The sequence below is a fragment of the Schistocerca cancellata genome, chromosome 3 (genome assembly GCF_023864275.1).
Source record: "Schistocerca cancellata isolate TAMUIC-IGC-003103 chromosome 3, iqSchCanc2.1, whole genome shotgun sequence".
NCBI lineage: Eukaryota > Metazoa > Arthropoda > Insecta > Orthoptera > Acrididae > Schistocerca > Schistocerca cancellata.
The window spans coordinates 64,549,242-64,576,996 of record NC_064628.1 but is presented as its reverse complement, the minus strand read 5'-3'; the positions used below and the strand labels follow the sequence as shown (position 1 = coordinate 64,576,996).

Here is a 27,755-nt window from a genome sequence, read left to right as displayed (position 1 = left end):
GTTCCTAAAATACACTGAGGTGACAATAGCCATAGGATAGGTATATGTACATATGTGTATATAACGTACAAAATGGCAGTGCATTGGTGGAGCTATCAAAGTGGGACATACGATAAAAGTATCCATTAGGACACAGCAGCCAAATTTGGTGTTTATGGGTGATGGAAGCAGATGACCAATGTGAGTGCCTTCATTACTTGCATGACATTGCCTGCAGCATCTATCCCAGGATTGAGACCGTATTGATGGGTTGCACCCTAAAAGACTCAAAAACTGTGGCCAGGTCAGATGAGTCCCCCATTTCAGTTGGTGAGAGTTGATCATATGGTTCAAGTGTAGCAAAGATCACATGAAGCCATGGACCCAAGTTGTCAACAAAGCACTGTGCAATCTGGTGGTGACTCCCTAATTGAGTGAGCCGTGTTTACATGGAATAGAGTGAGATAGACTGGCTCCTTTGGTCCAACTGAACCTATCATTGACTTTCATGAACTTCATGCTTCCAAACAATGACGGAATTTTTATGGATGAGAATGTGCCATGTCACTGAGCTACAACTGTTTGTGGTTGATTTTAAGGACATTCTGGAAAATTGGAGTGAATGATTTGGCCACCCAGATTACCTGACATGAATCCCATTGAACATTTATGGGACATAATCCTGCACCAGCAATATTTTCACAATTATGGATGGCAGTATGACTCAATATTTCTGCAGGGGACTTCCATTGACTTGTAGAGTCCATGCCACATCAAGTTGCTGCACTACGCTGGAAAAAGGAGGTCCGATACAATGTTAGGAGGAGTGACTTTTGTCACCCCAGTGTATAGTGTATATGTAAACGCACGTTATTCATAAGCATCTCCAGAGTTTCAGAAGATGAATATTAGGAGGTATCCCACACCTTTTGCCACCCCAGTGTATAGTGTATGCAAATACATGGTTATTCATAGGCATCTCCACAGTTTCAGAAGATGACTGTACAAAAACAACAAGACCTAGAGACATTATAGGTGCTGAATATGGGCACAGACATGTGTCAATACACATATATCACGTTCTTGCACGTGTGCAAAAAGACAGATGCCCACTTCTGGAAACATGTTTACTGGGCTAAATATCTGCAGGCACAAATTAATTCGACACAACAACATAGAGCAGATGAATTGTCTACATGTTTTGACACATCTGCCCCCCTAGTGGTACACTCTGCAACTATGCCATGACACACATTATGAATTGAAACTTGGAAAGATGCTGACATATGTAATTTTTCTGTGTATTGTAGTTTTCGCACAATCATCTCCTGAAATGCCCAAGATACCTATGAATATACTTGTATATAAAGAAATCTAGATCCGAGTTCCATAATAGTGGGAGTATATTATCACTAGTTATTATTTGTTATTGTTATACAGAAGTTTACAGTAAACGAATGCTCTCTCTTTTGGGAGCTTGCTAGTATCGTGTATTTGTTTTTCTGAAGACTTTTTAACTCCTCACTTTTTGTGTGTTCGCTTTTTTATATTACAGATTTCTTAAATTATTCTGATTTTAAGTGAAATCTTAACATTCCTTACTAGCCAAATAATGTGTGCACTTCACTCGTATCTTATCACACAAATATTGTGGTGGAAGCAACATGCTGCTAATAACTGACCAGCAGCCCCCTCCCATGACACCTACAAAATTCTAAACTCATACAGCAGTGTAGCTCAAAATGAAGTGTTACAAATGAGACCTTATAATGACCATCATCCTCAAAAATAAAAATGAACAAATGCCATTCACAGTAACTTTAGTCTGGGCAGTCACATTTCAGTCTGGGATGATGATAACATTTTCCCATTTGAAAATGTGCATTTTTTATCCAAATAGAAAAATAACAGTCTAAGTAACAAGAAAAAAGCTAATGCTTGCAGCATTACTCCGTGTAATATTTACTTTGGAAGAGGATACATGAATGCTAACAAACAAAAATGTAGGGACAAAAGATGGTTGATACATTACAGAACAACAAAATAGCAGTTCATTTCCAAAATAGCCTGAACATTCAACCATGGAGGCTTCTTTGTTTTATTTTACAATTAGTAGCAGAAAGCATTTCAATATAAACTAGTATACCAATTAGCTTAATAATCATCTGCATTTTCAATAACAATGGCAGTCACACATAAAAATTTACATTGAAAGCTGTAAGCCAGAGTTCACAGCATAAAATGGACAGGCTTGCTGCGTGGGAATTTCCACTGAGTGAGCGATCTTCCAGGATGGATTGCCAGTATGTGTTGGTTGAGGTTACTGGCAAACTTGCTCCTGTGGGGACAGTACGGACACTGAAGCTGCGGTTCCTTTCCACACACATAACGAACATGCCTGACGAGTGACCGTTTGCTAGGGTACTGGCGGCCACAACGAGGACAGCCCGCCAGCAACTGCCCGGAAAAGTCATGCACCACAGCGCCACCACTGAGGTACTCTGCACAAAGTAAAATGTAAGCATTCAATCCACAAACTGAACAGCACACCAAGGAAGAAAATCAGCAAGATACTCAAAAATTAAAAACATCTACAAATAAAAATGTTAATATGGAAGTGGAAGTGCTACCTGGAATCTTAAATGATGACAATAGTGAGAGAAACAGTAACACACAGTTATCCTCCACATTTTAGCTGTTTCATTCTGCAGTGAAATCCAAGGTTTTAATAGTAATATCCATCCTCTTCAGAACAAGTCATACGGATTATAATCTGTCATCATTTATTGATAACATCAGAATATCACAGAGGAAAGGCTGGAATTAGCATGAGCTAATGCTACATGTATCAATGAAGGATCACAACACTCCCCTTCTTAATTCATTTCACTGCAAATCTAACCATGAACCTGAATTGCACGGAACCAAATGAGTAAGAATTGGCACCTGCACTACCACTTCTGTTAAACTGTACTTTATTAAGTTTTCCGTTAAATGTCTGATGGACATTTCCATGTACCACTTAGTAAGTACTGATTGTGTTTATCTGGGTACCATGATTCATAAACATCCTAAGTCTTTGTTAACATAGAATGCAAATAAGCAGACGAATGAACTGTGTCACAACAGATTTCTTTATTTTAGTTGCAGTACGGTCAATGGCCAAAATAAATTTTCTGTGTGGCAGATTGTTGTTGTCCTGATGATTTCTCGATATTACCAAGTCTTTTGCGATGTGAGTGTTTGGAGCTTATCAAGTAAGTACAAGAGACACAGTAATCTTTATTACAGTTTTAAAACTGTATTTTCCAATATTTTTAACCGACACCATAAACATATGCCAGCCAACACTGATGTGTCTAAACAGGAGAAAAACACAGGCTCTTTGTGACTTGTCCCAAATTTGTCCTCAAGATACAATATCCATAAGAATTCATTGTCTATGGTGCAGAGGCAAAGGCAATTTGGTCATATATATATATAAAGATATATAAAGGCTGTTAGTGGCACTAATGTTTGTGCCCAGTCCCTGGTGAATAAGGCAGGAACTGAAATTGAGGGTAACACAGCAAAAACTGAAATGCTTTACTCTGCTTTCACTTGTTTCTTTACAAAGCAAAACCCAGGAGAAGTGCACCAATTTAATCCTCGTAGCACTGAAAAGATGAATGAAATAAGTACTAGTGTCAGTGGTGTTGAGTAACAGCTGAAATTGTTAAAAATTGAACAAAGCTCTAGGTCCAATGGAATCCCTGTCAGATTCTATACTGAATTTGTGGCTGAGTCTACCATAGATCCCTTGAAGAAAAGGCTGTGATCAGTTCTTGGAAAAAAAGCACAGATTACACCTGTCTACAAGAAAAAGCACTTCAGAACATCAACAGTGAACTCACTTGTTTACAACATTTAGGGTAACTGGGAGGAAGAGTGGATGGAAGTGAGAGACAAGAAGTTGCAGCTAGTGAAGCTAACAGCACAGCATGGAACAGTCCCAGTCAGAAAAGTGGCATGAAGTCCTACTAACACATCTTCATATTGGACATCCTCTGGCGTGTGGGTATCTCCTGCTGTGAGAGAATCCATCTAGCTGAATGAAACATATTTGGCTACCACGAGAGCAACGTATGATGGCTTCAATGACTACTGTGGAAGAATATTGTCAAATGATATTTCACAGAACCCAATGAAATTCTAGTCATATATAAAGGCTGTTAGTGTCACTAATGTTTGTGCCCAGTCCGTAGAGCATAAGACAGGAACTGAAATTGAGGGTAGCACAGCAAAAAATGAAATGCTTTACTTTGTTTTCAAATGCTCCTTTACAAAGCAAGACCCTGGAGAACTGTCCCAATTTAATCCTCGTTCCACTGAAAAGATGAATGAAATAAGTACTAGTGTCACAGGTGTTGAGTAACAGCTGAAATTGTTAAAAATTGAACAAAGCTCCAGGTAGCGATGGAATCCCTGTCAGATTCTATACTGAATCTGTGGCTGAGTCTGTCAAAGATCCCTTGAAGAAAAAGCCGTGATCAGTTCTTGGGAACAAAAGCACAGATTACACCCGTCTACAAGAAGGGTAGTAGAAGTGATCCATAAAACTACCGTCCAGTATCCTTTACATCAATATGTCGTAGAACCTTAGAACATATTCTGAGATCAAATGTAAAAAGGTATCTTGAACAAAATGACCTCCTCAATGCCAAGCACCTTGGATTTTGAAAAAATTGATCATGTGAAACCCAACTTGCGCTTTTCTCACATGACATACTGACAGCTTTGAATCAAGGCTATCAGGTATATGCTGTATTTCTTGATTTCCGAAAAAGCATTTTACTCAGTATTATACCTACACTTATTATCAAAAGTACGATCATATAGGGTATCAAGTGAAATTTGTGAATGTGTTGGGGACTTTTTGGTAGGAAGGACACAGCATCTTATCATTGATGAAGAGTCATCGTCAGATGTAGGAGTAACTTCTGATGTGCCCTAGGGAAGTTTGTCGGCATCCTTGTTGTTCATGTTTCATATTAACGACCTTGCAGATAATATTAGTAGTAAATCAGGCTTTTTGCAGATGATGCATTTATCTATAATGAAGTACTATCTGAAAGAAACTGCATAAATATTCAGTCAGATCTTGATAAGATTTCAAAGTGGTGCAAAGATTGGCAGCTTGCTTTAATTGTGCAGAAATCCAAAATTCTGCAGTTCACAAAAGGAAAAAACATAGTATCGTATGACTATAATATCAATGAGTTACTGTTGGAATACAACTCATTCAAATACCTGCGTGTAGGGATATGAAATGGAATTATCACACATGTCATGGGTAAAGTAGGTAGTAGACCTCAGTTTATTAGTAGAATACTGGGGAAGTGCTACCAGTCTACAAAGGAGATAGCTTACAAATCATTTGTGTGACCCATTGTAGAATATTGCTCAAGTGTGTGAGACCCATACCAAATAGGAATAACAAGAGGTATTGAATGTACCCAGAAGGTCAGCACAAATGGTCACATGTTTGTTTAACCAATGAAAGAGTGTCACAGAGATAAAGAAGGAACTGACCTGGAAGACTCTTGAAGATAGATATAAACTATCCCAAGAAAGTCTGTTACCAAAGTTCCAAGATCCAGCATTAAATGGTGACTCTAGAAATACACTATAATCCCCTATGTATCACTCACATAGGGATCATGAGAATAAAATTAGAATAATTACTGCATGCACAGAGGCATTCAAACAATCGTTCTTCCTGCCCTCCATATGTGACTGGAACAGGACAATGGGATGTAACCTCTGCCATGCACCTTACAGTGATTAACAGAGTATAGATGTAGATGTAAAGGTAGATGTAGCTGTGATGCTTGCAATGGACTGTTGGCAGAACACCACATTGCAGATGAAAGTATTTTATTTGGAGACGGAGGACAGCACTTCCTGTGGTCTTGTTCTTCATTTTAAGCAGCAACTTGAGGAGTATATCAAGGTGTTTAAAATTTATGAGGTAACCAGTCTATTCCCTAAATTATTTGGTCATATGTTGTAACTGTCATTGAAGTGCTGATAGTATTTCTCTGAAGCAATAAAAAGCAACCCATGTGACTTGGAAAAATACACAGACCATCATCCAATATTGAAGTCAGATTGGAGGACAAATGTACAAAATAGGAGGCTCATTAACTGTAAAATCAATTAGTTGTAAAACTATAGATTATATTTCAATACACTTTTTTCTTCTTTGTTTGATATCAAACATAACAACATTTGATCTTTTTGTCCACGAAAAGGGAATTGGTAGCAAAAACCAAGCTGATGTCATGTTTCTTGACTTCCCTGAAGCGTCCAACATACTTCTTGATTGATTATTAGTAAACAAAATCTGTGCTTGCAGACTAGCAGATCTAGTATATGATTAGACTTAATGTTTCTAATGAATCTGAACAACATACAGTATTGTCACAGACAGACATTTTTAGAAGTAAAAGTGTCATGAGTTGAGTTAAGATAGTTATTATTCATGTTAGAGATAAATGGCCTGGCAAAAAATCTATGCAGCCTTCTGAGCAAGTCCTCAAATAATTTGTGCACTGGGACCTTATAGCATCAGGAAATTATTGTCAAAAGCAGGATGACCCACAGATGATTGACAATAGTTGCAATGACTTTCAGTGACTCTTGAACTAATGGAAGTGAGAAATAAAATTATAGACATGCTGCACGGCTCACCACAGATGTATTCTGCTAACATACTGGCATTACAGAAAAGCTGAAAAATTTACAGTAGGAAACACCAGAGGAAAGATGTTCTGGGTCATTTAAAGACTCGTTCTTAAAATGTTTAGATTGCACATTTAAAAGCATGTCAGAAAAAACATTAGTCTTTCTCAAATACATCTCGTATAAAGAATTCAGCCTTATATAGATACTTAACTGACACTCATCCTTTCCATACTTTCTCCTCACATGAAACTGGAAGTGGCAAGACTATACTGCTACACTATGCATCCTCTGCAACTCACTGTATTGCAACTTGTGAAGTACAGACACAGAACTAAGTTCGGCAACAATACGAGTTGTTTTTCCCTGTGAGCAATTGTGATGTATTTCATGACATACACATTAAATAGTGGTGCAGAAAGTATAAGACAATGCATTGGACAACACAGAAATAAATAGAAAGAGGGCAATCAATTTACAGGTTAGACACAATTAAGTTTCTCTGCTGGTAAACACTGTCTTTACTTCACCTAGTACATCTTACAATTGTTTACTAATATCTTAAGATGTGCATCAACAGGATCAATCTTGGTCATTTGAACAGTGTGTTTAAAAAGATCCTTTGTATGCAGAATTCTTGGATTTCTAGGCTACTGGAAAAGTCCCAGCCACTCTACAAATAATGAAAAGAATACAGATTAAGACTGGCAGTACAGTTTAAGTGTTGACTGCTCAAAAAGCAAATAAACAAGACAGAATTGAGCACAGTCTTCAGACTATATCCTTTCTCAGCACCGACTGACTAACAAAAACATACAAATATACATGCACAGCTCCAGTGCTCAGTATTACTCTGCATCATATCCTCCAATAGGGTTTCAACTAACTTTTATCACACCTTGAAATGAGAAACATTTTTCCCACAATCCTCCCCACTTCTCCAAAGTGGTATTCCACAATCTACAAAATACACTGTGTGTCCTAGTCCCAATCTCTTGTCACATGGTATGTATTTCTAAACCTATGTGCAAGATCTGTGCAGTCCTCTAACACATCCTATTCCAGTCCCATCACAGGCATATGGTATCACATCAGAGGTGGGGCTGTCTGTGAAAGCAGTTGTATCATATGCCAACTCTGCAGTGACTGCTGCACAGCCAAGGCTGTCAAACAGCTATCAAACCAAATGGATGGCTATTGTCAAACTGTAGCCAAGAACAAAGTTGACCACCCAGTGGCAATAGATGTTGCAAAGCACAACATGCTTGACTTGCATGGCTGCTTTGCAACATGTGTCACCTGTATCCTCACCATCAACACCAGCTTCTCAGAACTACACATGTGGAAACTGTCCTCACAGCACACCCACATTCCTGCAATCTTTCTGGTTTTATACTCTGCTAGCCCATCTCACACCTACCTCCAATCTTCACTCCTGTGGCATTGCCTGCACTTCATTTCATTAATCTACAATCATACTGTTCTCTCCACAGTCTCCCTCTTCCTTGTTTGTTAGCTCTGATAAGTTTTATTATATGAAAGCTTAGCAACCATTTCAATCTTGTAATTCTTCATGCTTTCCCAGCGATCTGTTGACATCTTGGATATTCGGGAATCCAGCCAGATGTTCGCGTCGTTCTCGCACGATATTTCAACAGCGTGCCTCACTGTCTTCTTCAGGTGCTACCTGAGACTGGTCCATGGGTCGATCGAGTCCAGTATTTATGCCTGCGAGGAGCTGGGCGTTCTCTAATCGGTCCGGGCCGAGTCGAGTGTTCCGTCTGAGGTTCGCGCTCACCAGACGCGGCTACATTGTTCCTCTCTGGTCGCCGGTGTTCCCTCCGTCGCCCACGCCCGGCCTGGCCGTCTTCTGAAGTCGTGTTCATGATCTGGGGTGCGTCAGATCTGGTCTCTAATGTCCGACACCTTGTCTCACGGCTGTTCTCTCGGTCTCCACTTCTATTTCTTGTAGAATCCCGGAGTGTCCTGCATTGAGTTTTCACAAGCTCAAGTGCTGGATTCCAGGCAGTGCTGATTTGGTATCCCGAGTCATGAGATAGAGCACCCAACATCTCAGATCGGGTCTGACACACCTCAGATGACAACCACAACCGTTGAGGAGGGCCAAAACGGGCGCCGACGGCAGTCGAAACATCTGCGACTGGAGGGGTCCGTTGAAGCCGAGTCTGGCGGGCGCGGACCACAGATGGAACACTCGACTCGGTGCGGACCGATTAGGGAACGCCCAGCTCCTCCCAGGCATAAATACTGGACTCGATCGACCCATGGACCAGTCTCAGGTAGCACCTGAAGAAGACAGCGAGGCATGTGCGAGAACGAAGCAAACATCCAGCTGGATTCCCGAATATCCAAGATGTCATTTCAATCTTGTTTATGTGATCATCAACCACTCAAAATCTAAACTATGAGATAAGTTGTCTGTTACCTTTGCTCCTTTCATCAGAAGTAAATTTTTGATACACTGAGGACCTGCAATGCCTGTACATCTTTCAATTCATTAACATGTTCAAGAAAAACAGTTTTCCTTCCATCTCCCTTTTTCACCAATTTCAATACAGAATGGACATAGGGGTAATATCAATAATCTTTCATACACTGGCATTGGTATGAATCAAAGACTTTGTGGTCACAGAGAAATGACAGGTTAACAGTAAACAGAGACTCTTCATGAAAGCAGACTGAAAGAATAGGCACCCTAATGTCATGTACCATACCCACAAAACACTCTCCCTTGTTTCATGACTCTCCCTTGTTTTATGATAATACAAACTGAACTGCCCTTCTTTGAGCTTTTTTGATGTCCTCCATCACTCATATCTACACAGTGCAGATATACTCCAAAAAAGGACAGACAAGTGAAGTACAGGCAGTCTCTTTAGTAGATTTGATGAATCTTCTACATGTACTGCCAGTATAAGACATTCTTTGGTTCACCTTTCTCACTACATTTTCTATGTGATGCTTCCAATTTAAATTATTTGTAATTGTAATCCCAAGGTTTTTAACTGAATTGATAACATTTCAGTTTGCATTATTTATTGTGTAACAAAAACCTAATGGGTTCTTTCTAGTAATCACGTCAAAGACTTTACATTTTTTATTGTTTAGAGTCAATTACCACTTTTCAAACCATCCAGATCTCTTGTCTAAATCATTTTGTAACTGGTTTTGATCTTCTGATGACTGTTAGATGGTAAATGACAACACCATCTGCAAACAGTCTGAGAGGGCTGCTCAGACTCTCCCCGAAATATTTTATATAGATCAAAGAACAACAGAGAATAAAAATCTGAAAATGAGATCGAGACTGTTTTCATTTGATTTTTAACATTTTATAAAGATCATTGCTTTGTTCCAATTACATAATGCTTTCTAAAATTTTAAACAACAGAGACCCTATAACACTTCTTCAGGTAACCCCAGATATAACTTCTATTTCACTTTATGACTTTCAATCAGTTATGATAAACTGTGCTCTTTCTGACAGAAAACCATGAATCCAGTCACATAAATGTGACGATACTTCATAGACATACAATCTGATTAGAAACTGCCTTTGAGGAATGGTGTCTAAAAGATTCTGAAAACCTAGAAATACAAAATCAACTTGATTCCCCTGTTAACAGCACCCACTGCTTCATGTGAATAAAGAGCCAGTTGTGTTTCACAATAACGATACTTTCTGAATTTATGCCATCTGTGTCAATAGATAGTTTGATGATTCTATAATTCAGCTGACTACCTCTATTTTCTTTCTTGTGCATTGGTGTGATCTTTGCTACTTTCCACTTCTTACATATGGATCTTTCATCATGCAAACAGCTGTATATGATTGCTAAATATTGACTATTATTATTATTATTATTATTATTATTATTATTATTATTATTTGTGGGTGATGGCACTCAACAGTGAGATCATCAGTGCCTTTGCATGAATGGTATACAGACGAGTGTGGAGAACATCTATTAAAAATAATAATAAATTGGAAAACCAAGTTGTACTCACACACAAGAATTGAAAAGACAACATCGATATGGTGAGCATCAGAAAAGTCAGATGAAAAATAGCAGAATAACTAGATAAAATCATGAATGGAATACCAGGGAACAGGTGACTGTGGCTGGATGAGAGCCACTCTGTAACACATTAAAATCTCACATCCAATATTTTCTGAATTAAGAAAACTCCCACTTTCATTATGACCTTCATTTCTCCAACACTGCCTGAACAAATTTTGGCAGGGTTCCACTGACTTAGGGTTAGGCCTTACATACCTAAGGTATAACCCTATGCGATGCTACAGATGCCAGTGATTTGGCCATACACTGAATTGCAGAGGTGAAGCAATCTGTGGGAAGTGTGGAAAGGCAGCCCCTGAATCTGGGACTGACAACCTGTCCCCAGCAGTATGCATTTGCTCTAGGAGCCACTCTGTCAGGAGCCAAGACTGTCCTGTTTATTCTGAGAAACACAATATTTAGGAAATTAAAATGACTAAGTGGATCCCCTACTCAGAAACCAGAAAAGAATATAAGGAGACAAAATCCCATGTGTTTGCCTCTTTGTATACTTCCACAATGCAGAAACCTGCACCCAAGGTGGACACTTTGATGCAGATGACCTCCAGTGCACCATTATCCACCACCAGCCTCTGTACTTCCACCTGAAGTGCCAAAGCAAAGTGAGTAAAAACATAGCAATCCAGGCAGCTACGACAGATGACACCAGCAACATTTTTGCAATGAACATTGTAAAGGCACCCCAACAGCAGAGTGCCTCTCAACGTTACATTTCATCATCACCCTTGACGGGAAAGGGAACAGGGAAAGGATCATGATGTCTGGATCAAAAGCTGTCCCAGCCACCATCACGTCACGGTGACATGTTTGACTGATCAGGAGCACATCACTGATTTTGATGCCTCATCAGCCTGTACCTAGGCAGCCTCTCCTCTTCCCCTCGCTCTACAAGTGCATTACTGCCCCAGCACAAGGATAGGGGTAAATCAAAACCATATGGCTGAAATGGCTGCCGTACTCCAGTAGAATATGAATGGGTGCTGAACTCATATGGAGGAATTGAGAGTCCTTGTACAGGACAGACATTTCTGCCTCTGTCTCCAAGATTCTCATTTTAAACAGACTGACATGCCTGTGCTTGGAGTGCTTCATGTCAACAGAAAAAAGAATGGTAAGATAGCAGTGTTCGTCAAGGGTACATTCTGCTCTTCACCTGTGTGCCCTTAACCTCAATGCTACAAGTGGTCGCTGTTTGGATAGTGGCCCATGTTGCTGTCATGGTGTGCTACCTACTGTCTGCACCACAAGCCCACTGACAGTGAAGTCCTTACATATCTTCTTGATGGAATGCTCCATGTCCCCCTTCAGCTTTTAGGTGACTTTAATGCACACACTGCATTATGGGGTTCTAATACCATTTGCCCCCAGGGGTTGGATACTTGAGGATCTGATGAACATGGTTCAAGCCATGCATTTTAGCACCACTATGAGTGCATCTACAGCCTTAGACCTCTGCTTCTGCTCACCTGTCCTTGCAGCCACTGCTCAATGAGGAGTGGATGAAGACCTTCATGGTAGCAACCAATGCCCTATCTGGATCCATCTGCCAGATGGAGCAGATCCCAAAACCATGCCACTGAGGTGAGTATTCAGAAAGGCTAACTGACTACTTTACAGGCTGCTGAGATGCAACAGTTATTGACGGGTGACCTCTGGGGACCAGCCGCACCTCAGTTGTATAAGGTTTATTCTAGTAAGCAGGACTCTGTCTGAGTGGACCCTTATTTCACTGGCTGCTCCTGGGACAGACGTAGAACCCTCAAACTTAAACTTACCGTCCCAGCTTGATGGATGTACCGTCTGGAAGTACTCACATCCACACATCTGCTAGTCCTCCTGATAATCAAACTGTATTTAGTATTGCGGCTCAAGAAGTTGTAAACTTGAATGTTTGTAGTGATCAAGAGGAAGGAAGAAACATTTGAAAAACTGTCCCCCTTCTGTATTCATAAAGGGCATCAGTAACATTATCACTGTTGTCGCCCAATGAAGGAATTGAATACTGTCTTGGCTCTAGTGTACTTTAAATACCACAAGAATCTATTTGGATTTTCTGCCAGATTTTGAGACAAAGTTTCATTGTGGAAACTATTAAAACAGTCTTTCAGTGAAGTCCACTCTTAAATTTTGAGCTTCTATAGAACATTGACAATCTTGGAGACTTTAAACGTGTGTTTTGCCAACATATTGAGGATAGATTGATGTCATCACCAACTATAATGGTATGAGTCACACATCTATTCAAAATAAGACTCAAATTTTCCTTGAACTCTTCAAAAACATAAATTGGGTGCCAACACTCTGTCCACACGCTCACTGGATCACTATTTGCGGCTGCACTTTTCCCGTGTCACGAATCGGAAGGGCGTGGCTCGTTTGTACGGCAGGGGGTACTGGATGTCGCCGTGCTCTATGATTCGTCTATGATGACGTTACAGCCTTAACCCTTGGCACCTGCACTCTTCTAGCGAGTCAGTGTATATATTGGCAAGCCATTGCAGCAAGACATCAGTAAGAACCTGAAGATGACGAGCAGCTGTCTCATCGAAATATTGTGCAGCTTCCACAACATTATCCGATGTGACGCCCATGAACCATTGAAGCTGTTTCATATGAGTCTGAATATCAGTAAAAGGAAAAAATACTTTACTCATTCCAGTTGTCAAGTGTGGTATTATCCAGAGATTGCAGTGCCACACCAAAGTCATAAACACATATTGATACCACAAACATTAGTGAGGTCTCACTTAACCTGCAACTATGTGTGGAAGGCGCTCCTGAAGACCATGCCTCACCTCTAAACCCAGAATTGCCATCACACTGAGGTCAATATAGTGTTGAGCAAGCAAGATCTCAGCCCACTCCAAGACCTCAGCTACAGCAGTCAACATCGTAACGTAGGACAGTGACAGTTAATTTTTAAACGAACTTGTACTGTTGAATATGTTGAACACTGTATCGGAGGAGAGCAGTTTGTTGATCTATGCATCAAGTGATGCTTTCATAGTCAATGGCGGTAGTAAATTATCCAGCAATCCTGTGGAAAAGAAATACGTCAAGGTTAAGTAAATCTTTTTTAATTTATCTAATAAACTGAACTAATGTTTCACGTGTTTTAATTTGGTGAGCCTTCACCCAGAGCAATCAAAGAACCCACAGTTGTGGCCAGACAAACGTAGTTTCGCATAGTCCTAACACAAATATGAACTCTACCCATACATACTATAGCAACTATCTACTTCAGGGCCAGCCATGGTGTGACAAACTTCAGGTGTGCAGTGTGTGCGGGCCACATGCACGACAAGTGCTGCCCTGTCACTCGGCTTTGCTTGGTCCCTCCAGGAAGTATCCAGAACAACGTGAAATTTCAATTAGCATTGTGGTGCGGCATTTTTCAGTTAGCACAACCATCCGAGAATGGTAGAATCGTTGTGTCAGCACTGTGTACCCTTCACTATTTATTCCTGGTATGAAGGAGATTCAAAGGTCCAGTGGCTGTTCACACAAAAAGAGACAGACTAGAGATCTACTATCACAATCCTTTAAAATGAATGGAAATGGCAGAAGATAGGAACAAGAATTCTCAATCCATATACCGCATATGTGCTATGAAACAATATTACAATACTATGCATGAAGAATGTAAAGAGTTATTTGATGATGAAAGAGCTAAAAATTACAAAGGCATGGATCTTGTGAAGAAATTGGCGGTATGAACAGCAAAATTTTTGAAGTTGCAAGTATTATTTCACTGTCAGTTGCAACAGTTTTCAGTAGAACTAAACAAGGAATATGGAGACTTCAATATATTCCTGGAAAGTCACGGGACAAGCCTGGAATGATTTTTCAAATTTAAAACTTGGTTCTGTTGAATTTACGAATGGAAAAGGAGTGCAGGAATGAATATTACAACTCCCAGAATGGATTGCAGACTTTGCTTTTTAAGTAGACATGACTGTGCACTGCCCACAGTAAAACACTGCAAGGTAACTTCTTTCTGATTTGATGGGGATGCATTTAAAACAAAAATCGCATCATAGAAGAGACACATTCTGACAAAGTGAGTCTAGTTCTCTAAGCTCGCTGTTGTTAAGAAAAACGCAAGGTTTGATGAATTAATTGTTGTCTTCAAAGTACATCTGTTTTCGAGCTGTTTTTGAGACCACTTGCCATTTCAGTTGAAAGTGCCCTTGTTCATAGCAGATGTAACTGATTGACCTGAAAGGTAATTCCAGTTTTAATGACAAATCTTTTTACATTAAAACTATCCAGGATGTCTACATTGCTTTCCTCAGTAGAGTTTGCATGTCTTGATAATGAGGTTGCAAAAGTGTTACAATATTCTGATCTATACGTTTGTGTGAAAGATCTTTTTCAATTGTGAAACTAAATAAATCATGATTACGTGTTAACTTGAGTGTGAAACTCTGTCAAATTGTCTGCTTCTGTCCCTAAGCCCACAGTTTGTACCAGATTAAAAATTATATTAAATAATTAAATAGTAATGAAAATCTGTTTTGTTTCTGATCTATATTGTTGAGAAATGTGAAACATGAAACCAACTGCCAGTTAAACATTTAAACATGGCATGAACACTGCTTCCCACCCCCCCCCACCCCCCCCCCCACCCCCACACTGAGACATTGTGCCATGGCAGGGGGAAAATGTGCAGTGAGCGTGAGCACTTTGTCACTTGTGTCCCGACATGGCCCACAAGCTGAAATCTTGGCCGCCCCTTATCTACTTCGATTACACTACAAGGTAAACTGCTCCCAACAACACAAACAGGGCAATGTTTGACTTAACCCTTTGAGACTCAATCCCATCATCAGGGAATAATAAATGTTATTTACATTAAGTTTCAATTATTTCATTACCTTAATGAATTGCTCAATCAGGGTGGTGTAATGAAATAATTCAAACTGGATGTAAATACCATACTTTTATTGCCTGACAAAGAGCTAAGCTCAAATACTCGTCATATAAAAACAGCATTCTAAGCACATCTGACTGGGGTCTCTCTGGAAATAGGCTGTGGTGCACGGAATAATTCAGAAAAGATACAACTTGATAAATTCCCAATTTTCACAATAAGGGGAGATGAGAAGTTCTATTGTGACAAAATATATACACCACATGTGAAATAAGCTGACGACATTTCTTATGATGTGTAAGCAACAAATACAAAACCTTCTGCATATGAAACAAGATAATTACCGTCACATTTAGAATTAAATTTAAAGGCATATTTCAACCTTTCACTTCAACAGTCACTGATAACAACAGTACACTGCACTGCAATGTATTGTATTAACATTTCATCAGAGCCATCCATAAAATAAAATTTCAAATCTGATACTATACACAGGATGTAGGAAGGCAACGGTACATCTCTACAACTACGCCCTTTAGTCCTTAGACATTTTAAAGGCTGAGAACCATCACCATTAATGCACAAAATGAATTATAAAATGTTACTTACTAATGTTTTCTATCAGAACAAAACCATCACTTTTCCAGTACATATTTCCAAAATCAAAATATGTACTTTCCATTTGCATTTATGAGTGCTCTAAGGGTGGAAACTTCATAAAATACTGCAGTGTATTTAAAAATTGGAGAAAAGATTCTATAATTTCAAACTTTTGTAATTTTGGTATGTACACACATCCTATTAAATGTGAAACAGTTCACAAAGAACACAAACTCCAGGTCGGAATATCAACAATGATTGTTATTCACACAAAATGCTAATTATTAAAATTGTTAAGTGAACTTTTCTTGAAGTTTGTTGGACATTTAACTGCTCTTAGTGTTACATAACATAAGGATCACCTTACAGTTATTCTTTTCCTTTTCTGTCTGCTATAAAATAGTTTCTAGAGTTCCAGCATGAAATTCATTAGCTGCTTATCACTATATTTAATGTTGCTATATGCAGAGTTCCTTGGTTCAGACATAATCATCAAGCTGCAATGAGAAACATCAACATACATTCTGTCAATTATTTCAATGGAACAAAATTAAAGTAAGTGACTTACACTGACCTTCCTTCTTATTTTAACGGAAAACTATAACTGAACAATCCATCTGTTTCACTACTTTCATGTGCCACACTTCTATTCCAACTTACTTTCACTTACCTAACACAGACTTAGGTATATAACATGTATAAACTGACCTGCATCTGATTTTTACTTCCCGAAGGTTCCCGTTTCATATTTGTTATATTCAATGAGACCACCAACACAGTTTCGGGCAGTTTGGTGTTTCATGGTACTGTCAAGGGAATTTATTAATTTATTTTTGTAAACAAATTGCCATTATAATATAATAATGGAATCTGCCTGAGGCTACTCATGATAATATTCAGTGGTGACATTCTGATATTCATACACATACTACTTATTTTACTCAACATTAAATTAGCTAGAGCAGTAAACTTCTGCAACATGCTATGCTCTGTTCAGTGGGTAGAAAATAAAACCATCTGAAAACATGTCATCTGAATTATTGCAAGTTTAGCATTAGTGAGTTCAAACTGATAAGCTCTGTATATCCAAATCAGTTTCATAACACTTGCCGTGGACTTAACATTTCATGTAAATGTGGAAAAATGCATAAAATACATAGAAATGAAATACATTGCTAATGTTTTCAACAACAACATATAGTCAACCAGTTAATTTTGTGAAAATTTAACATAAAATTTTGAGAATTACCCAGTCTATATGTTTTCCTGACATTTGACCAGCACTGCATAACATGAGTTACAAGGCTGTTTTTTAATGGTTGTTCAAATCAACTTACTCACTGATTAAGTTGCTTTGTATTTTCTCTGTAGATTTTTCAAATTCTCCCCTGGATATATTTTTAATCCTGAAATGGAGTTTATTATAAGAACTAGTTATCTGGCATACTTAGGCATAAGTGAAACAGATGCTAACATAAAGCTTAGGGAAAGTGTGGCAGCAAACTTACACCTAAGAAAAGAGGAAATTACACAGAATATTCTAAATGACTATTTTTAACCAGGATTAAAAAATATGATTAGGTGCTATGAAAGTAAGTAAATGAGGTCTCTTGCGATTCAGACAGGTACACAATTTTTCAGAAACATTTTGCAGACTGTATATGTGTGTCTCTCCAGTTTTAGGCAGCATTTGAGAACTGAATTTATTTATTTAGCAGGTTCTGTGAGACCATGCAACCTACCATTACTTGGTCATGGAGCGAAGCAGTACACTATTTTCAGAAATTTGATTAGGAAATTTATAAACAAAGACTTAAAGTTTTAATAAAAATAAATAAAGAAGCAGAGAGTACATGAATAAATAACACATTGCAGGGAAAAGTTCTCAACTACTTCAAGGAATTCCTGTACAGAATACAATGAGTGTGCCACAAGAACTTTGATTTGTATTTATTACACTTCTTTTTCAGTTCTTCTGGAAGCCTACTGATAATGACACCTAATTCTTTTTTATGTCACCAGCCATGTTTAGTGCAGATTCTTGATATAAATTAATAAAAGCAATGTACTTAGAACAGAATCCTGTGACATTCTCAACCTTTATTGACCCCAGTCATATTTAAACCTCTTCCCCATTTGCTGACACTGAATGGCAGCTTTCTGCTTCCTGCTTTTCAGATATGTAGCACACCACTGTTGAGATTTTTTCCCATAATCCTATAATATTCCAGCTCATGTAAAATTGTATATGGCCCATACAATCAAATGTTTTTATTAAATCAAAGAAAACACCTACTGTTCTCAACATATCATCTAGCTCAGCCACTGTCTCACACACAAAAGAATAAACAGCACATTCAGTGGATATTGCCTTCCTAAAGCCAAACTGAGTCTGACACCAAATTATTTGTGCTGATAAATGCCGTTTGCTCTCCTAAATATCACTATCCCAAAACTCTTGAAAATACTGGCAGCAAAGAAATTGGCTAGCAAGTGTATGTATTATCTTTTTCACCCTTTCCATAAAATGGTATCACTAACAAGAATTTCAATCTGCCAGCAGTCTGACCAAACTTTAAAGAGTCAGTCCACAAGTGATTAAGTACGGAACTAATGTATGTTGCATTTTCCTTTGTAATCCTACTTGAAATTTCATCATGCTCATAGGAGTCTTTGCTCTTTAATAATGTAATAATTGATTTCATCTTTACATGTTTCCTGTAGCTGCATGTGATATAGTTGTCTCAGAACATCAACTTTCAAGAGTTGTTCACTTTTATCTATGCCAATAAAATTTTGATTTAACTTGCAGACTATCGACAAGAAGCTATTACGAAATATTTTCCACAACTCTGGTGTAGCACTAACAGTTTCATTCTCACAAAAGAGAGTTTAACACACCTTCAACTTTTACCCCTGCAATGGCCTTCTGATTCCAGCTATATCCAGCATTTGCTTCCACCTTTTACTTCTTACAGTTGGACCAAATACAGACACTATTAAAAAAAACGCTCTTTGTTGTCATGTAATTACATATTAACATGTTCTTACTGAGTTATACACCTTATACATAATGATGATCACAAAGTTATTAACCAAAAAACGCATAAAACCTAGTAAATAAGCTGCTGCTTTTTCATATTTTGATCAGTTAAATATTAGAGTAATTTAAACAAGAACCATCAATGTTTTTCATTGAATAGCAATTACCAGTACTCTTAATGCACGTGAATACGGTTTCGACAAAATCTGACAGCAGTTACAAGTTTCCTGCATGTTTCATTAATTCCTTTCAGCACAACATGACAATGTGTAGATATCTGATTGAGAAACTAAAAGATTTCTCATGTAATGGTTCTACTGCCATTCTTAAACTGTTTGAAGGAAGGAAGATTGGGGTTTAATATACTGTCAACAATATGATCATTAAAGGTGGGATGCTCAGTTCAGACAAGGTGAGGAAGAAACTTTACCATATCCTCTTCAAAGATACCATCTATGCATTTTTTTTTTTTAATTCCTTTAGGGAAATCACAAAAAAAACTAGATGACCAGGTGGGGATTTCAACTCTGCTCTTCCTACATGTGAGTTCAGCACCCAAACCACCATGCCACTTCATCTGATGCACTTAAATGTTTCTGACAAACTCACAGACATTTTCCAGAATTCATTTGCTATGAAAGACCCTTCAAACTATCTGAAGGAATACCAAAATTGAATGCTAAAATGGTTAGTTTTATACACGCAGCGGGCAATTAATCACCGTAAACAGTAATAACCGTAAAGTATCTACGAGTATGCATTTGAAGCAACTTAAAACTGCAACCGCCAATAAAAGTTGAAATATAAAAAGCAGATGCTATGCAGAAACACAATGGAAGAATCCTACCAAAATTAATTAATCTATGAAAGAGTTAGTTCACAAAATGCTTATTCAATCATTCCCGAGTATTGCTCAGCTTTTTGGGACCCTTACTACATAGGATCAATGGAGGATATCTAGAGAAGATCCAAAGAACAGCAACACATTTCATCACACACTAATTTAAATAGCACAAAGATTCCCATGCAATTCTGTTGATGTACTCTATAAAACAAACAAAATGCATTACATAGAGGTTCATTGTTAAAATTACAGGAGTTAACATTCAAGGAAGAGTCAAGCAACATATTATACATACTTCATACAAAATGACGATCACCATCAGATAAATTCTACTCAAATGGAGGCTTGCCAACAGTCGTTCTTCCCGCAAAGTTGTTATGAATGGAGCAGTAAAGGGAAAAGGGAAAATTAATATTATCACTCTTTATCACACACTGCTACATGGTTTGCACAGAATAGATGTAGATGTAGATGATGTATTTCTTAACTCCCCATTACTTCTCATGAGCTGAACTGCATTCTCAAATTTTATGCAATAACAGGTGTAATATTCCAGTTTTATTTTATATTTATGTTCTTAGTATATTATTGAATATGTCCAGATTCTATATGTTTAGAAGTAATATTCTACATTTATTATGAAGTTATATATAACATTTTGTGCCAGTCTTAGATTTAAGAAGATATCATATATTATTGAGATCTTATTAAATCCACGGAGCAAAAACTCTGCATAAAAGTTGCAATTACTTAATTATGCAAATGTTACTATGGTATCAGAAGCAATTAAATTCAGAACAATAAAACATGCCAGTATATTTAAGTTGCTCACTTGGGCGGAGTTAAACATCTTTTTATGTTTGCACCATATTATGTTTTCTAAGTCTTACAAAATGTACCATATTTTGCTGTTTTTGAAATGATTAGCTTTATAATCTGATAAATTACAAAGTTAATTCAAAGTATAATAAAATTTTGAGACAACAAAAAAGATTTTATGTCAGAAAAAATACCAATGTAGTACATATACCTCACCTTTCTTATACTGCTGTGATATGTATTGTAGTCATATCTCTGTTACGGGTACACTGTTTTTATCATAAATGGAAATATAGTTTTAATGTTCACAGAAATAATACAGAAAGCCCTGAAAATATTTAAAAGGATTTTAAAAACATGTACAAATTAAAATTCCTCCCTTCACTAAGGATCAAAATTTAGTAATTACTTAGGAGCAGGATGTGCACACTGTATAAAATTGTTAAGTGGTGTCTTTGTTGCTTTAATCAGGCTATGTGGCTGATATCAAGTGACTGTGATAGACATAGATTAGTCTGTAATAAGTTCAAGCTGATTAAAGCAAAAATGACATAATACTCAAAATGTTTGGTGGTTTCAGTTACATATGCTTTAGGATATAGCCCAAGGCATGTTTTTATGCCTTACGTTACACCTCCTAATGCTGGAGACAATGTCAGAGGCTGTAAAGACTCTGTCAGTTGGATTTTGAACTCAAGCAAGCACTGAATATGTTTTTTACCTTCTGAAAGAAGGCATATCAGGCCAACACAGTCCAATATTCTATTCTTATTGAAAATATGGTGCATTTTTAATGTTCAGAAACATAATGGATGGTGCCGGTTTCAGATGGTAAACAGCAAGGTTACTAGCAACATAATATAAGGGTGCATCTCAACCTCTAGTGTAAATAACAAATCTCTAAACATTTATAAAACAGAAGCATTTACAGTTTTATTGAGAAACAATTACATAAAATTATAAATCTAAAATTTCAATACTGATTGTTTACTTTACTTGGTGATGACACCAAAGAATCAAATAATATAAAAAGAAAACAGATTATGTGTAACACACATTGTTCCATTTAGCAGACACAGTAAAGCATCGATTTATCCAAACAGCTGGGGATTGATTGGTGTTTGGACAATTGAATTTTTTACAGGTTACCCTCATTCAGAGGCTGTTGCATACAGCGAGCGTTATTTTTGATTTGTAAATAACAGATTTCAGCAATCAGTCGTCCTTTGGAATTTTTATTGGCAGATCTAGATCTAGATCTGCCAATAAAAATTCCAAAGGATGACTGATAGTTGAAATCTATTATTTACAAATCAATTGAATTTTTGGGTAACTGATAATTTATGAAAACATATCAGTGCTTATGTGAAACACAGGAACACTGAATCAAACATATTACTGAACATACATATTTTGAATAAATGTGTTTACAAAATGGCTTGGGGCCTAGGAAATTTTATTGATGGTATCACTGTTCTTTTTAATGTCTAATGATGATGTATTTCCAACTCCATATTTCCAACCTAAGGTTGACCCACTAGCAACTTTCTTCAATTGATCTATTATTTTAAGATTATCAGAAACAATAAAAACAATGCATTATGTATAGTCACCATTGCGAACAATGCAAGAGCATGATCTGTCAAAAGCCTAGGACAAAAAATTAAAACAGAACAGAAATTATTATGGCTGGCAGGGAGGGGGAAACAGGTCGAACTAGCCAGCCCTGTGTTAGTGAAACTTCTACATGGCACACATTCAAAAAGAATTTGACAATTGGAATGCTTTCACGAAACTGAAGTTTCTGTTTACTGGTATTCAGGTAATGAATGCTCTCCTCTACATATAATGATTCCAGCATCATAAATATGATTAAATCATAAAACTTAAAATTTGCAAGCCCGGCAGACCAACTCATACCAAATATTTTTATGAGAAATTTAGTGTAAAAAAATGTGGGCACAGCATCCATTACATACTTCCAATAAACAGAGTGTCAGGTACAAGCTAAGTACAAAAACCTACTCTTGATGGTGTGATGGGACAGGGATTTGAAACTCCATCTTTCTGATATGAAACTATCATTTAATCAGACATTTACAAATAGACATATGTTGTTAAAACAAGAGAAATTAAAAAAACTTACTATAAAAGTATGAGGTAAATTTGTCAACTAATCAAGGTGAGAAGCGAGTGACAAAACACAAGAAAAAGGATGGAAGGTTAGAGTTTGACTTCTACAAATTTCCTTTCATGTAAAAGTCCAGAGACTGAAGAACTGCTTTATTTAACCTGATGACAGAGGAATACGAGATACAGGTTTCAACACGGGAAATGCAATGAAAGACTGAGAGTCACACGAATAAAACATGACAAAAAGAATGCCAGAAATTGTAATGTGTCTGCCGAGTGACAAAGAAAAAGCAGAGGGTCCACATTACGCAATGATGTTGCAGACAGCTACCAGACAGACATTAAAGGCCCACGTCCAAATAACCACACCGAAGATTATTATTGCCTTGTACATTGGCAATAACATTACAAGGAAGGTGCCAGCCAAAGGGATATGACACGATTAACTACACAACAGGTCACAAAGTTTTAAAGATACTGCTAAACTAAACATTATTCATGAACAGAATGCTTTTAAAAAGGAATATTTTTGGTGAGAGCATGTTTCTTTTAGCATGGGAAAAGAAGGCATCACACAACAGCAACAAGAGTGCTGACAAATAATTTGATTTAAATTCTGAAATAATTTGATTGCTGAAACAATTTGAGTTGGGCAATCAAATGAAAGGGGCATGCCCAGAGCTTGAGCTGGGCAATCAAATATAAGGGACATGCCCAGAGGAAATTTTGCAGAATGCTAGGGGAGTGATCCTCCTAGTGTGGGACACTTGGTTGTTGGCCTGATGTAAGGCATTTTGACATCTGCCAATTGATCGTGCATGATTCTGCTTGTAGCCCCAAGCAGTGACAGTCAGTAGGACACAGTGAACCATTCCAGTACAGACTGCAGCCACAGATATGTGACAACCACTACCTGCCAACTAAGTCCTGACTACAAAAGTATGACACTGCATGAGGAAGTCAAAGTTTTAATTATCACTTTGTAAAAATAAAGTTTTAATCATTACTTTAGGAAACAAATATGTAATTGATATGTCTGTCTGCATGGCCAAAATAAGAATAATAATTATGTAATCTTTATTTTCTTTTTCTGCAAGTACATTTCTGCAGTACCCTTGCCGCACTAGCATACGACACTGCTAGAAGAGCCAAAACAAAATAGCGAAGCCCTAGTAACTTCCAAAGTGGCAACAACGAATGAAACATTACAAAAGAGAAGTTAGTATGAAGAGAAGAAGACAAAGAGATGAAGCAGGAAGTGCCAATAGAAGGGGAAGAGGCGCATGAAATACACACAACAACTTACTCTAGTACAGATACAGAACACAGCTGACATGCACAGTTGCAAGGCATACTTATTATACATAGTTAGCAATACATTTTTCTTCAAAATGGGTTTCACATTTGTCACACAAATTTAAGATTCTAAGCATTGTTTCTCAATAACATTTGTACTTACACAAGCAATTGACTCAGTACATAAATAAAAATTATTTAGGAATAAAGCACTGTGTATGGAGGCAGGCATTATGAGAGAAAGAGAGAGAGAGAGAGAGAGAGAGAGAGAGAGTGTGTGTGTGTGTGTGTGTGTGTGTGTGTGTGTGTGTGTGTGTGGTGCGTTCCAAAAGCTAGCCAAGCTCTCTCATTATTATTTTTTTTTTATACACCCCCATTGATGACACAGTGCTTCTGTCTTTTGGTGAGTCATCTCCTTTATGCCTAAATAATTTATGAATTTCGACCAGAACTTTCTATACATATACAAATACATAAAAAGTCAGTTTGTTGCAAACAAAGTTTTATGAATTGTATGTTGTCATGATGTTGCTACATAACTATGATATTGTTTTGCCTCTTACTTTTCTGTTATTGCAAGGTCCTCTTTGTTACTCAGTCTACTGCTTCCAATGCAACACTCCATAGTGTTCTTTTTTGAGTTGTAAATCATGTGTAATACCAACACCTATCACTCCTCTCTAAATATTAGTCTTTCTAGAATTTGTTCTCTGGTGTAAAGGAAGAAAGTCTTTTGTTATGCACACTCAAAATAAATAACATGCTATCAAAGCAAAAAGTCATGCAGAATAAAGTCAGAGCCACCAGATCATCACTCCCTCCCCCACCCAAACACACAGACAGGAAGGATTGTTTTCAATATAGTAATTAACTGAAGTTGAGAAAACATCATGCTGCTTCTGAGTCACACCATAAATTGCTTGCTGATGATATAGGCAAAAATATAGATCCTTCATGAACTCTAAGCACATGTCTCTGTAGACTGCCTTTTTGCTTTGATTTATATGAACAAAGGGAACATGCATATTGTGGCTCCTTCCCACATTCCCGCTGTTTGTGTTTAGTTAAAGAACCTTTCCAGTAATATTTCCTACCACACTGATCACAAGTGAATTTCTGGCTGAAAGGTCTCTCACTTGAGGCTATACATGAGAGCATGTCTGGTGTACTTCCATCATCACAAGCATAAAGTCTTGTCTCTGGTGTGTGTAATGATCTTGTCAAATTCCCTACACCACAAGATTTGACGAACTTTCTTCCAATTTCAGGTGAATACATTCCTGCAAAATTAGAGAAAAATGGGGTTACATTACACATCTGCATTATAAAATTCTTGTTGGCCAAACAAATTAATATAAATTTACATTCAATTGCCTTCAAATTAACCATAATGCAAAAAACTATGAATTGCTAAAAATGAGATGATGTAAAGTCTGTCATAAAAGTTTTGATGTAAAAAACTACATGGTAAAATGTAACACCAAAAATACTACAGGGTTCAAACAAAGTATGTGAAATCATTTTTTTAAACTGTAGACCAATGTAATTCAAAGGACAAAATGTTATATGACTGGTATTTGGAGAATGGGCACATGATGTTCAAAGAATATTTAAATGTCACACTACTTCAATTTCATTATAAGACTTCACAACATATGCAGCTCTGGGAATATAATTACTTAGGAATCAAAGTGTATGGCACATATGTGAATTGGCTTCTACATCCAATTTATTACTTCATCTCTTCCACGTGTCCACTTCCTCATCTCATAGATACTGCATGTTGCTCTTTAGGGACCAACTAAATGACTATCACTTTCAGGATATTAAATATAACACTCTCTAATGTTTTACTCTCTAATACTTTACAGCAGCATTACTAAATTATCAATTCTTGTAGTACAGTTTTGAAAATGATGTTATTGGTGGTGCAATACTTACAATTTACATAAATGACAAACAAAAAATGGTTCTACTAAGAAAACATGATATTAACAGAGGGTAAAAATAAAATACAGTAGCATGAGGGAGACTAAACCAATGATTAAAATTTCTTACAGCATTGCCACATTTTCAGAAAGTACATTATACAAAATCTAGCATTCTTCATGCGCACATTTATGATAATCATAAATGAGAATACAAATAAATAATTACTCAAAACTTACAGTAAACGACAACTGAATATCCTTTGACATTATTTCATATCATCTCAGCATTTGCACACATCAATACAAAAATTGTAGTTGATGACAGTGAAAACATAACTTTTCATCAGATCTCTCAAATATAAGGTAAACATATTATTGCAGCATCATATCATTCAGCATTTCACGAGGAGCATTGGTTGTACTTGATTCTGAGCATCATGGGATCAAACCTTAATAAGCATGATGGATAAATAATGAATGCTCTCAGACACCACACAATATGGGCATTGTTTTTTGCACAGTCCCCATGCCAATTTTGCTAATTCCCTGTTTCCGACTCATTAAAAAAAAAAAAAAAGAAAGAAAGAAAAAAAAAGAAATTAAAAACTGCCATGGAAGTAAAAAAGAACAAAGTACACATGATATGCAGCTGACAAATTAATGTCATAACTTACCAGCTACAATTCCTTTGATGAAATTATCACAACAACCTACACACATGACCAAAAGTGGCAAGGTTTTTTTTTTTTTAAAAAAATCATTATTTTTAGTGAAATGTATATTCGTAAAACAAAATGAGATAGCAGTTATGTGAGTTGTTATCTAACCACTTAGATATGGACAGCTTTATTTCTGCTGCATATACTTACAATGTGTGCCTTATTGGTTCTCCTATCAACATATTTGAAGAAAAACAAGACAGCTGAAAACACATTTATAGCTTCAAAAGAAATAGAGTAATATTCTTGACACAAAATACTAGCAATGAAAATAAAGCTATAGAATTAATGTTATTCAGCTTTCCTATACATTCTCAGAAGCTTGCAGAACATTCAAAGAGCAAATTATAATTCATAGTTTTATAACATTATTTTTAAAGTTTTCTTCATCTGAGAAAGTAACATGTAACTTTAGGAAAAAACTAATACTAGTTTTTCTAAAAAAAAAAGTTTACCTTCCTACTTGACAAAAAGAGTCAATATATCACTCTCATCACTCATAAATTAAACACTTCAGTGTTTAGAAGCAAATCCAAAATGAGTAGAAACGTGCAAATAAAAACAATGTTGAAAATCATCATCAGCAACAGCTATGATTGTTGTTCTGTGGTCTTCAGTCAAAAGCCTGGTTTGATGCAGCTCTCCACACTAGTATCTTCATCTCTGCTCGATGTCTGCAGCCTACGTCAATT

At 37.1% G+C, this 27,755-nt stretch overlaps 1 protein-coding gene across 3 annotated transcripts; it reads right to left on the bottom strand.

The window, feature by feature from the left end:
- Nucleotides 1–2,033: 2,033 nt before the first annotated feature.
- Nucleotides 2,034–26,321, bottom strand: LOC126176979 (zinc finger protein 672-like). Of its 3 annotated transcripts, none has more exons than XR_007535727.1 (3): nucleotides 21,201–25,516; nucleotides 17,528–17,684; nucleotides 2,034–2,480 (listed from the first exon to the last, which is right to left on the bottom strand). XR_007535727.1 is itself a non-coding variant. In XM_049924194.1 (2 exons), exons 1-2 carry the CDS (start codon nucleotides 25,800–25,802, stop codon nucleotides 2,209–2,211), a joined length of 567 nt encoding a protein of 188 aa, XP_049780151.1. In that variant the 5' UTR covers nucleotides 25,803–26,321; the 3' UTR covers nucleotides 2,034–2,208. The 3 variants fall into 3 exon arrangements, 1 of the variants encoding a protein (XP_049780151.1); XR_007535728.1 differs by having other exon boundaries at nucleotides 17,616–17,684; XM_049924194.1 differs by lacking the exon at nucleotides 17,528–17,684 and having other exon boundaries at nucleotides 25,508–26,321.
- Between the last annotated feature and the right edge of the window lie 1,434 nt (nucleotides 26,322–27,755).